The sequence below is a fragment of the Haemaphysalis longicornis genome, unplaced genomic scaffold (genome assembly GCF_048455015.1).
Source record: "Haemaphysalis longicornis isolate Haplotype H1 unplaced genomic scaffold, Haemaphysalis longicornis Haplotype H1 scaffold_5, whole genome shotgun sequence".
Taxonomy (NCBI): Eukaryota; Metazoa; Arthropoda; class Arachnida; order Ixodida; family Ixodidae; genus Haemaphysalis; species Haemaphysalis longicornis.
The window spans coordinates 72,938,641-72,951,922 of record NW_027526385.1 but is presented as its reverse complement, the minus strand read 5'-3'; the positions used below and the strand labels follow the sequence as shown (position 1 = coordinate 72,951,922).

Below are 13,282 nucleotides of genomic sequence, written 5' to 3'. Positions count from 1 at the left end.
CATCTCGAAAATATTTGTTGTTTTTTCTAGTTTTAACACCTGCAACATTATATTTAATTTCAGTAGTATTTGCCTTTTAATCAGAGTTATACAGACATTTTAAATAATTTAAGAATGGGCAAATTTTGCATTTCGCAAGCGCTTTTCTCCATTGATGGATGCTTAAACCTGGACAGGGACAGTTCTCGCGTGTTATGCAAAATACGTTGAAGCTCAAAGGGCACCCGAAATCTTTTAAGACAGTCTTGCTAAGAAAGTATTCGTAAACTATTTACTGAAAGACTGGAACCCGGAAGAGGAATGATGGTTTCATTTGGCTTGACATATCTATCACGCGCCTTGCCCACTACGAAACAGAACGGTTTTGCACAACCAAAAGTGCAAAGCAATAACTTCCCGTCAAAGATAATGCACTGGATCTTCCCTTGCATTGGAAGTTCAAAAACAAAATTTGCTTATCATCATCCAAAACATTTGACTATGTCTGCTGATGTACTGACAGTTTTCTGCACAACGTATATTCAGGGCAATCTGGACATTCGCACTTTTCAACATTAAGCTTACCAGCCGACGCTTTCAATTATCTAGTTATTTTAAATACACGTTTTATTGCGCAACAGATACCATGACGCCGAGTGCTATGTTTACACTCTCTGGCAGCCTGCATGTGATAACGGGAAAATAATCTCGTATACCAAGTTGCTTAGTTCACAAGCTGAGATCAGCGCAGTATGGGTGAAATGTTTCACGTGATTATAGACAGAGGAATACCCTTACTTCTCGCACATGTGCTTCACATGGCAGGGCAACCAGACACAGAAATGACTTCACTTATTCCGAATACATGTTCACTCACCGGCATCGTCACATTGGAAGTAAAAGGTAAAATTGGCTGGCAACGACGACATCTTCACGATGGGCCTGTGGAACTCTAGCTTTGCTTCCATAGCCAGCTTGTTCTGCAAAGCAGTACTGCGTATCACTGGGGCGCCATGCACAGACTTTATATTTCGAGGCAATCAAATGTGAAGCAAAATAGGCTGGGAGTCAAGTCGAAAATCTCTTAGGTTTGAGTCAAAATGTCGGCGCCTGAGAATTAGTGTAAGTGAATATTGCAGCTCTAAACAGAATTTACAAACTCTTGTACCGAAGACGTGATTGGATTGGGTAGGTGATGAGGCATTGAGAACGATTTTAAGCAGAGGTCGACTTGTTTCAGTATATTTTTGATTGAAGAATACACCTGCCTGTTTTAGTTCGTCACAAGTCTTTTTGCTGTTTCAGTAAGTTCATTTGCCCGTTTAACACTGCTCCACACCATATTTTACACGGTGTATTTTTTTCTTATTATAAGGTTTAAAGACATTCAAATAACTCTGGGGCCGTGTTCCAGGACTCACCAGAGCAGTTAGCGGTACTTTGTGTTGGCAGGTTGGTCTCGACTTTAAGGCATTGTTTAATGTGAAAATACGCCAAAAAAAGAGAAGTATCAAAGTACAATGTATGTGCATCCATGTTTGATCTCTTGTGATTGTCCATAACGCGCTAAAGAGTGACCTTAAAATGGAACCACGTCCCGGCTTCTAAGCAAACCGTGGTTCCTCCGTATCACGGTGTGACTGGCAAACCAATGAATGTATCAGAGAAGCTGTAATTCACTCAGTGTTCAACGGGAATCGCTTGAGAAGGGTCACGTGCCTTCGCCTCGAGAAGTTCCCTCTCTTCCTGTTCCATTTCCTCCTGGAGCTCGGCTTCCATGTCCAGTTCGTCGTCGGCCTGCTTGTGTGACTCCTCCAGGTGCTTCATAAGCACCGCCACCACTACGTTCACGAGCACAAACTGTGCCATCAGCACAAACACTACGAAGTACAGCGGCGCTATCACCGCCGACACGCAGCAGTTCCGCACGCAGTCGCTCCTGGAGTCGCACTCGTCGCGCAGAGTGTCCTGCGTAAAGAAAAGCGGCAGCAGAAGTAGATAAGTAGGACTCTGGTGCGAGATCATGATCTTGAAACAATTTCCAACTGCGCGAAAAAAATATCAGTTAGAAGTCAGCGCCCCTCTGTGCACCTGCATGTCTAGTCATTCAACCCCCTTTTTTCACGCTGCTTGAAGTTGTTTCAAGAGCAGGAGTAGCGTTATTCTTGGTATGTACTGCAACGTATTTCCCAGGGGATGTTAAAGCAGCGTAGAAAGAAAAACAACTTGTTCCCCGTTAAAGGCCAACTGCACTCAAATTTCACCTCGACCAAATTTATTTTTAATGTGTAGTAAGTACCACCAAATCAGCTGGGATACGAGTGGTTGCCCGGTGAAACACCTCGTTAATCAGTCAGAAGCGTTTAAAAAAACTCCGCCACATACCACTTTGCACCTGCCAGCGGTTCGCGTAAACAGCCACGACGGGTATGTGACGCTCCAGCCGACGGGGGCTTCTTCCTCTGGCAAGCCACGCAGCTGGAGAACCGGTCGAGTTCTGCTGCGAACGCTTCACCCATTTGCAGCCCCACGCGAGCGTAGAGCTTGCTCGCAGGCTTGCTCCCGAGCTGCTGACTGTCCGGCCGCTCGCTTGCCGGCTGCAACGTCACTTCAATGGCCGCGCTCTCCCCGATTTTGGTTTCAAAATCACCGATTTTTGCTGACCGCTTGCGGCGTCCACGCGCGTATTTTAGCGGTTGTATTTTGCATCTCGCTTTCTTTTTAGGCCGGCTATACGGATGTAGTGTTTTCGAGATGTCAAAATTTTGAGTGCAGTTGGCCTTTAACCAGGCTATGTAAGGTGGCAAGTTGTATTTTTGTATGCTAAAGCCGCTAAAGAAGCGGTGAAATCATACTAAGCGATGCCTGTGCTTATATTCTCTTCTGAAACTGTTAGAGAGCAGTAGCCGTTAAGCATAGTGTGCTGCAGGACAGCGGGCATTGGCGTGTTAACAGCGACGTCGTTGTTTCTTATCTTTAATGTTCCTTTAAAAAGCCGGAATATTGTTGCCCACATCCTGTCAACTTTTTCCATCATCATCGTTTTCTTGTTGTCTCCCCGGTGTGTACAAGTGTGTACAAGGAGGCAGGTATTCTCCTGTGTGTATTCCGCTCATGTGTCTCCCTTTGTGTACAGGCAGGCACGCGCTCACCTTCATGATGCCATTCCAGTTATCTCCTGTAGCGACTCTGAACAAGGTGAGGAAGGCCATTCCAAAGTTGTGGAAATGGGCATGCTCTCCAAGGCCCTGGCATGGGTGGCTTTCGTCGCACTCTGCAGGAGATGCGAAAAGAGCGAACCTGATCAGTCTCGTATTTCGTATCATTGCCGTCGGTTTACTTTACAGGCCAGGAAAAAAGCACTTACCCAGCCTGCCGAAGAGCTCGACGCCAAGTGCAGCGAAGATGAAGAAGAGGAGGAAGAAGAGAAGGCCGAGGTTTCCGACCTGCGGAAGCGCTTGCATCACGGTGTCCAGCAGAGCACGGATTCCCTTGGCCATCTTCAGTAGTTTCAGCACTGGGTACGCAAAAGTATGGCGCTATCTATTTAATAGTGCACAACAGTCCGACGTAAAATGGACCCACGATAAGTAGAATTGAAAGTGAAAGTGAAAGTTTATTTCATAAAAAACAAAACAAACATATTGATATAAATATAGGTTTATATATTGGATTATTAGTGACACAAAACACACAATACACTAAAAAAGGTTGAATAAATTTTTAGACGTGCATATAAAAACATTTTGAAGTGCTGAAGTTTGGTATGGGCAAGGTTGACATAACCTTGCCTCTCACTCTGGTATAATGGTTTAAAGCAGGTTAGGTCATTTTTTGAATAAACCACAAATACACAAGAATGTCTTGCACAGGTTGTCACAGTCACAGTCCTGCAATACCATATTCGCTTACAACACTTTTTTAGTCGGTTTTCCAGAGAAATAAACAAAGCAGAAAAACAAATCAGCAATTAGGATAGTGATGCAGCGCGCCAAGAAAGTAATGCAGCTTTTTGTTCTTTCGAAAATGTAGCATCTGGGTAATGTCACTTCCTTGAGATCTTTTAAGGTTGCCACTATGCTGCAGGTTAGGGTGAGGTGTTTTATTTGCTTCTTATTTGAGCCGGTCTTCTTATTTGAGCTAACAATATTTGAGTCTGCTCGGGACAAACCGCGCAATAGTTCTTACCAATAAATGGTATTCATAATCACTGCTGTGTGACCAATAACAATGGTATAAAATTATAAGAAGAATATCACATTCAGAAGCTATTTTTAGCCTACATAAGCAGACGCTGCTATGTTGCAGATTTTTTTAGTTCTGTCGTGAGAAGAGGTAAGAGCCAATCACACTTTTAGATGTACCTTTACGCTCTTATGCACTTACACCTTTATACACTTCCATACTTACTCTAACATTTTACTGGTGTACGTAAAAAGTTTTCGCCTAAACATTTATGGTCTCAAGCACGCTATTAAGCTTAGTAGCAAGGTTTTTAAATCAGCAAAGAAAATTAGCTTGCCTCTGGCGATCCGCAGCACACGCATAACGCGTATGATGGTTGGGTTGATGGGAATCAGGTCCGACTTCATCTCCTCCAGAACGATTCCCATGATGGACAGGATGACAATCAGGATGTCCAGTTGGTTCCACCTGTGTCGGACCACGCGCTTCATTTCCAAGCATAAAGCTAAACCGCCATTAGCAGGGAAAACGTCCCAATAAAATATTGTATCGTATAAAAAATTAAGGGTCAGAGCAGACAAATACAAAAAATGCACGAAGTGAATGTGAACGAGTGACACTCTATATACACAGCCCTTCCACACCGATAGGCCAAGCATTTAGTATGAATGCTTCACTGTCAGTGATCCGCAGAAAAAAATATACTGCAGTTTCTACCGTTAGGTTACAACATTAAAATTTGATAAATGTGCAGAATTGGCGAATGCGTTATAAGTTCCACCACACAAAGAAGAGCTTGGATTTATGTATTGTGAGGACGTTTGAGTTTTCCAGCTTCAGACATAAGCTGGTCGGTAGGCAGCCATGACAACGTGGGCTTGAATTATGGTTTTCTCGCAGACAGAGATCAGATGCTTCCAATCCACAAAAAATCTAAAGAACTAGAACAACGTGGTTTTCGTCTGTTCATTCTCACTGACAGCTGTCGCGCCACACCTTACTATTTTAACTTTGTTGATGCTTCGGCGGGAGCCGCTGTGAGCCTACATAAACATAACGGGTATATGAACAGCCATGCTGCTAGGTGTGCACACTGCTGAGGCATGCCCGAGCAGGCATGATTGAGCGAGCACGGCAGAAAGCAGTCACGGAAAAAGGTAAATGACGTCGCTGTAAATGACGTCGAAAGACGAAGGTATGTCGCCCCTGCCACAAAACACCCCTTCCTCTCGCCGCCTGCCTCCGGGCACGCTATCTCCTCCTTTCTCGCTGATTCGATGATGAATACAATAAAAATTTGTTCAATTTAATTTTTACGCGTTCGCGCTGCTGGTGCCTAGCTGGCGCTCAGTCTGTTTGGGACCTTCTCTTTCTGTTGTGCTTGGAACAGCTCTTGGCGACATCTGTTGTTGTTGCATTTGCTTTAATCTCGCCGCTATTTGACGCCATTATTAATGCGCTGTCGTCTTGTTTCCAATAAAAAATCAATACCCCATATATTCTTAATTAAGGAACGCTGGTATACTCGGGTATGTGCTTATATTTTATCTCAAATGTGCGTGAGGTTTCCTTTTCCGTGGTTGAGTGGACGTGTATGGGCTATTGCAGCAGGTTTAGTAGTTTGGGGCGGTCTTGCCTTTATATACATGGTGTTCAATGATTATTTTAATTTATTTTGGCCCGGAGGTTGAATTCAGTGACAGACAGACAGAAAGACTCACCAAGATTTTTCTGTTTAAGAAGCCTAGACTGTCGTCTTTAAAAACACACTGTTTTAAGATGGCACGTTCTTGGGAGTACGCTCGTGAAAATGCCTCGTACATACGAATGTGCACGTAGAATGCTTTATGAAATGTGTTTCGCTGTTATCCTCGCAAAAAAAAAGCCGATCGCTGACTAAGCGTCACCCAGAAAATAAGGCGTCACAAGAACTTGTCGGCTTTACCAAGGTTGTGTACTACTATAAGGTGGAATAACGTGAAAATATCATCCTATACTTACGGCGACAAAGCAATGCATTAAAGGAAGCCTGTAGCAAAAATGAACGAGTAATATTTCCGGTTAGTATCATCTACGTGCCGTCATTATGAAATTTTTTAGATAAGACTGAAAAGAACACAATATTTTGCCTTAATGTTTGTGAGAAGCACCGGTGTACCAGACTCTTTATTCTAGCTTTATCTGTTTGAGGCTTCCGGAGTATCGGGCTTTTAAGAAAAGAAGTCCGTAGAAATTATCTTTGAGGAGCCATCGGATAGTCAAAGGATTGACGCCGTCCTGACTCTTGCGGGGAGAGTCACCAGACTCTTTCAAAAAGAGTCTCGGGACTTCGCCAGACCAAGTATGCTGCATTCTTTAGTATGTAGTCACTGCAACTATTAACCTGAGACAGAAGAGATCCCTGCAAAAGGTGTCAGAAAGGGTCGCAAAAACCGCGACTGTGTTGTGTGGCTACCTTTCCCGTCTTTTATGAGCCAACGACCGTAAAAAAAGTAAGTGTTGCCGTGACTCTTTTCGGACACTGTTTTTCTTGATGCATGCACATAACTTCCGATAATAGTACTTAACGTAGGTGCAAACTACGTTCCGTTCAATCGGGTTGCTACGAGAGCCACTCACTTGTCGGTGAGGTATCGAGGAATACCGAGCGCCACCACTTTCATTGACAGCTCTAGCAGGAATACAGCGGTGAAAAAATAGTTGAATATCTTGAGGGCATACTCCAATTCCTGTGGGGAGGGAAAAAGGCAAAAAGTAAGCAGTTGCCGGCTCTGGATAAAAAGTTCAAAGACGTACATTTGTTTATTTGGATGACATCAGCATACTTGCGTACACTTGATTTACATCACGGCCAACTGCAGGGGCCGTGGTGCCTTTTTTTATGAACGGTGTGAAGGAATTTATGAACATAGAATTGGTGTTCTCCCAAGTTACCTTGTGGTATAATCGAGCTTATATATGCATGTTGGGCAATTAATGCAGCTGATCTCTAAAGGTTAGTACACGGAACAAATATCTGGTTGCAGAATTATTTACACCAGATTTGTGCCTCATGCTTGTGAGAAAAACATTCTTCCATCTGCTTACTTGCACTATTACCAGAATTGCTCCAATCTCTGTAAACACCACCACCATTCTAATAATATTTGTCATTGAATAGATGCCGCTGAGAGATAATGCTAGGTACCGATTTTTTGTGTTCCGGAATGTCGTTTATTACAGATCAAACCTTCCAATACCCAGTTTTTTAATAAGGGGATGAAGGCCTATTGGGTCATTAAATTGTTTAAAGTTTTTACAAGCTGTTTTCATATATTGCAGTATTTAAGACTACTATGATAATAATGTTTATACAGTAGGCGGTATAGATATCGATATAATATTTGTCGCTGTATGATGTATTTTGTTGTTGATTTAGGTTGTGTTGAGATTTTTCCGTCTACTGCTACGTTTATTCATCTGAGGAATATTGCGATAATCTTCCAGGCTTTGTGGTAGTGGCCCGAAAGAAAGACTCATCGATGAACTTAGCTGAAAGAAACGCTTTTTCACTGTCAGCTAACCGGAATATTCTAAGGGACCTACTAAAACCTTCAATACAGAGTGCCGTTTATAGGCCATTTGAATGCATCGTGTCAGACGTTACGGACGGACAATTTCTGGGGCGAATTGATCAAGAACATGTGCTCATTAAAACGAACTCCTTACTGTGGAAGACAGCGGGGAAGACTTATAATCACTAAGGCCTTAAGGAATACACAACCTTCTACCTGGCTGCAGAGCCCTTCGATGGTGGCGGCCCTGAAACCCTTCACAGGAACTCGGAAAGAATTGACCAGGTGCCCGGTAAAAAAGTGTTTCAAATTTCCTTGATAGTTTGCACCCTAAAATACTTGATCGAGACACCGAAAAGTTTACCGGGCAATGGATCATTTCTAGAACAGGAAAAGTTTATTTAAGGGCCTTTTGGAGGGTGAGCGCTTTTAAACAGCTTACCGGGTCCTGAACATGCAGTTCTCGGAAACCCTAAAAGATGGATGAGTGGGACTCACAAGGGGCATGCGGTAGAATTCCATCGCCATCGTGACCACGTTGAGTCCAATGACGGCGGCAATGGCCAGGTCGAAGTACTTGCTGGTAACAATGTTGTGGGTGAAGAGGCGCGGCCGCGAGTAGCCCGCGTAGTACGGGGTTTCCCGCATTCGGCGTCGCTTCTTCTCCAGCTTGCGGGCCCTCTTTGCGGCGCGTAGGGCCCGTTCCTCCCGTTCTTGCTCTTCACGGCATCGGTGGAAGTTCTCCACCACCACGCCCACGAACATGTTTAGCACAAAGAAGGCCACCAGCAGAAGGAACGAGATGAAGTACAGCAGACGCCACTCGTTGTAGTTCTCGATTGGCTGCGCACGCAGAACAGAGGGCGCCACATGGCGTCACCGCGGTGTCAGATCCGTTTCTCACTTGAAGCTAGTAGTTTGCGCACGATTATTCTACGAGGGTGGCAGTCTAATTATATTCACTACAAAAAATAAGGTGCTAAATTCGGGAAGAAATAACAAACTCATGAAAGAGTGACTGGAAAATAGCGCGAAAAGACGAAAATACAGGAGGAAGGAGGACGCAAACACAGTGTGTTCTTCTTCCTCTTCCGCTTTCGTTTTTTCGCGCTCTTTTCTACTCGTGGCATACCAACTGGCGCATACCAACTACCCATCCTTGGAAGCTCACGAAAGAACACACGAGCAGTGATCGTGCTTCCTAACGTGTTCGTCTAAACTTGGCTACACGGTTAGCTTATAAACATTTGAAAACTAGCCAAATAGCATATGTTCTTGACGTTGTACATCTGAAACAGTTTAATCGTGATGCTGCTCGCGTAGTGATCGCTGTTCGAGCCGTGATAGTTGAAACGCCAAACTTCGCTTGAATTCGGGCTTCGAATTTCTGACAATGTAATAACAATGAAAGTAAATCACTTTGACTGTCGAGATTTTTTGGTAAAGGTATCCCATTTTGTATAAACATGAATAATTGTCTGTATTAAAGGTATATTCTTTTTCGGTTATCCCACTCGGTAATAAAAACTGAGCGGCAATAGACTTTTATACATAATGATTGGGTACAACAATTTGAACATTGGTATAGTAATGTATTTAAGTCTTGAATAGCTTCGAGTAATCGATCCGATTTGTGGGGATATGTTAAGAAGTCAAAGTATACAGGTTGCATTAAAGTTTGTGTACTCACCTGAATGCCTTCTCCGACAGCGTCCAGTCCTGAGTACATGATGTTTACCCAGCCATCTTTCGAAGACAGGACAAACAGCGCCATCAGGGCCTGTGAAGAAGCAGGGTCGGCTGATTACAACTGTGACGTTCTGGAATTGGTAAATCACTCTGGACAGTGTGATTAATTACAACGGCGCATCGCAACCACCTTGAAAAATTTAAAACTATGCCTAAATGTCCAAGTCGTGTGACCATGACACGTTGGTTTGCAATATAAGGTTTATTTTGAACAAGAAAATTCAGGCATGCGCAGTGGCTTTCGTGTAATTTTGTTACCTTGTGTCAACGCTTTACATGTTACAGATGTATTTGACAAAGGGTCGGCATTTTTAGAATGATAGCATTATTATTGGGCTGTCTTGACGTTTTGCCGGAGCTGTAGCCGACGCAGGTTATGAATGCAGATTAAACGTGAAACCTAGCTCTATATTTGTGGCTAGTTTTTGGGTTATATTAATAGCCCTGTACCAGACCTTTCAATATGTAAAACGAGCTGTTAGTTTAGTGCCCTTCTTCTAGACCTAGAAGAGTGTTCTTGGTCTAGAGGAAGGGGACTCGAGAAGCGCAGGACGGGAGCGGTTGGAGATGAATGGGGGAGGCCTTCGTTTTGCAGTGGACCTGAGTAGGTTGCTGATGATGACGCGATTATGATTACCAACCGGATGTGGAGTGAAATAGGTAACGTAACATTCATTGCAGCACGGACCTGACCGAGGTGGTCGAAGTTATATTTTCGGTTTGTCCACACCATGCCCCTCTCCAGGCAGTCTCCTTTTGTGCGCACGCCTTTAACATCCGGGCCTTCGCAGAAGTAAAAAGAGCCTTTGAAAAGCTGCAAAAGATGAAGGAATAAAAGAGCCCGAATGAGCTGCAAGGTAGCAAAAGATTATGTCCTAAAAGATTATGCCCAGCCATTCTCACTCAGAAAGGAGCAACACATGACAAAGAGCAATAAGATCTGTGCAAACCCCGAAAACAGGAAATTTGTGCAGCCTTACGACGTGTCGTTCCGCATGAATAGCACATAGCAATATGCCTCTCGTGTCAGTTCCACATATGTAGCAGGTCGTGGGTAATCCAGTGCACGGCATCCAAAACTTCCTTTTTATTCTGTATACGCGATTGAGGTTTCCCGTATTGAAGAATAGATACGCAGCCTAAGGATGGTGACTGCACGGCTTAATGTTTTCTTAGTAAGCAGTAAGTAACATTGTAATATGCGACGTATACGGGAACTCCTACTTGTTTCCATCTACTCGTGTATTTGTTAAGCTGCCCTGTTTCGCCACCATGTTATATCACCAACTCGCCCGGCTTTCTATACCTCTGCAACTCAATATGTTATAATTTTATCAAATCCCGATCTTGACACCTTATTCTGATATCGTATTACGACGCAAATTTGACGTCTTGTGGATCTACAAATTCCGATTCGACACAAATACTTATGTCATGTGGCACAGTGCTGGCTGGCTGAAAGAACTGACTTTGAAGAACAATACGAACTATTTGCCATTGCGGCTAGAGTGTATGACGTATAATATATTCAAGAAGTATTTCTATACAAGTGGTGAATAATTAATTTCAAGATTCTGAGACAGGGATTACTCATTCAACCAAAACAGAGAGATCGCAGTGTCTTCGGAGTGTGTCACACGCAAAGCGAGACCCATAAAAAACAAGCCCGACAGAAAATACAAGTCCGCGTTACCTGGACACCGAGGATTCCAAAGATGATGAAAAAGGTGCAGCAGATGAGCACAATGTTTCCGATGGGCCTCAGGGAGGACATGAGGGTTTGGACCACGAGCTTAAGTCCTGGTGCACGGTTGATGACCCTGGACAAGCACACAACATATTTCTCAGTTGCAAATTTAACAGACAAATGGTAAAAAAGTACAAAACTGAACAGATAGGTTTGTCCCGGGACGGCACAGGACTGCCAGGTGGTTGTACTGCTAGAACAAAAATCAGATTGGGTATGACTTCCTTTAGTAGCAGAAAGCTGCGACTTAGGCTATTTTTTTTGTATTTACTAGAGACTGGAATCAGCATAGAAATTATTTTTGGCACCCGCCGCGGTGGCTCAGTGGTTAAGGCGTTGTGCTCTTGAGCCCCAAAACACGGGTTAAGTCCCCGGCCGCGGTAGTAGCTTTTCCGGTGGACGCGACAAGCGAAAACACCCTTGTGTCGAGATTTCGGCGACGTTAAAGGTCCACAGGTGGTCAAAATTAATCCGGAGTTCTCTACTACGGCGCGCCTCATAGCGCAACTGTAGTGCAGGCGTGTTAAATGCCCCAAAATATAAAATTTTAAAACTATTATAGGCAACCAAACTGCCATACCCACTGACAATATCGTAAGCTTAGAAGTACTGGCTACCGTGTCAAGACTGCCACGTTCAAAAATTATATTTGTGCAACGTCTATTACATTGTAACCAACAACGTGCGAAAGACAGCTGTGCGCTGTCTCATTGAATGACTGCTATTTTGTTTCGCTTGTAACCCTTCTGTTACAGCGCCCCTGGGTAAGGTGGGGCGATTACAAAATAAATGACTTTTTTGCAGCGATAGCCATGGACAACCCCCGTTGTGGTAGGGGATATACAGGTATTTCAATTTGTTTACCCACCTGAGGGGTCTGAGTGAGCGGAGAAGCCTGAAGACGCGAAGGATGCCAAATATGCGGGGGCTTCCGTCGGCAACGAAGGTGAGGAGGAAGTCGACGAGGGAGATGGTGACCAGCACTCCGTCCATCTTGTTCCAGCCGCTCTTGAAGTAAGCCTTGTCCCCGTACCAGAGGCCCTTGGCAATTACCTGCGATCGGATCATCATCATCATCATCATCATCATCATCATCATCATCATCATCATCATCATCATCATCATCATCATCATCATCATCATCATCATCATCATCATCATCACCATAGTCGTCGTCTCATCATCGTAATCATCACCATCACCACAACAAACACTGCTAATCATCATTGCCATCATCATCGCCATAATCATCAGCTTTTCAATAATCGTAAACATCATCATCATCATCATATTTACGCCCACTGCAGGGCAAAGGCTCCAATGGATCTCCAACTATCCCGGTCCTGTGCTAACTGCGACTAATTTATCCCCTCAAACTTCTTGATCTCATCTGCGCATCTTACCTTCTGCCGCCTCCTGCAACGCTTGCCTTCGCGAGGGTTCCACTCTGTCACCCTTAATGACCAACAATTATCTTGCCTTCGCATTACATGCCCTGCTCACACCCATTTCTTCTCAACTATATGAAACTCAACTACAGGACGCAGGTTGTGGTATTCCTGCTCACTAGTCAATCATACGTAAAAAAACACCCCGCCGTCTAACGACGGCGATGGTTGAAAGGCGAGGCTTTCTTGTGTGCGATTCAAATGGCGAAGTGCCAAAGTCACAGCAAGAATGAATGTAGTGGATCGAGTTATCTCTGAGGGTAGTACCTAATCTCATTAGGTTGAATAAACACACGTATTAAAGACATTACCTTTTTTTGAATCGGGAAGTTTTCATCATTTACACGTTTCCATTTGTATCGGCGACTCTGCACTTGCACAATATGGTTTAGTGATCGCTGTGGCAGATGGTTGGAGGTTCTGCCATCGGGAAGCGACACAGCTTGTTTGAAAACGTAAGATCTATGCAGGAACGGTTCTGCACAGTTGGTTTCGTTGGCGTCTGCATCTTGAGCGTGTAGTTTTCGTGCGTGAAGCTCTCGATCTACTTTCTGCTCCGTGTCGACCGTGTCGGAATGGAGCGATCAGATAGACGTTGGCTAGATAACAAGAGGGACCCA

General features: G+C 44.1%; 1 protein-coding gene across 4 annotated transcripts in view; it reads right to left on the bottom strand.

The window, feature by feature from the left end:
- Window positions 1-13,282, bottom strand: part of LOC144138432 (voltage-dependent T-type calcium channel subunit alpha-1G-like) — an 82,430-nt gene that overhangs the window by 7,361 nt on the left and 61,787 nt on the right. For all 4 annotated transcript variants that reach the window (XM_077670707.1, XM_077670706.1, XM_077670709.1 and 1 more), the window contains 11 exons: window positions 12,083-12,267; window positions 11,161-11,287; window positions 10,156-10,281; window positions 9,409-9,498; window positions 8,217-8,561; window positions 6,784-6,893; window positions 4,502-4,632; window positions 3,347-3,496; window positions 3,132-3,253; window positions 1,699-1,947; window positions 857-959 (listed from right to left, as the gene is read on the bottom strand). In XM_077670707.1, the coding sequence (XP_077526833.1) occupies window positions 857-959; window positions 1,699-1,947; window positions 3,132-3,253; window positions 3,347-3,496; window positions 4,502-4,632; window positions 6,784-6,893; window positions 8,217-8,561; window positions 9,409-9,498; window positions 10,156-10,281; window positions 11,161-11,287; window positions 12,083-12,267 (1,738 nt within the window). The remainder of the gene's footprint in view (window positions 1-856; window positions 960-1,698; window positions 1,948-3,131; window positions 3,254-3,346; window positions 3,497-4,501; window positions 4,633-6,783; window positions 6,894-8,216; window positions 8,562-9,408; window positions 9,499-10,155; window positions 10,282-11,160; window positions 11,288-12,082; window positions 12,268-13,282) is intronic.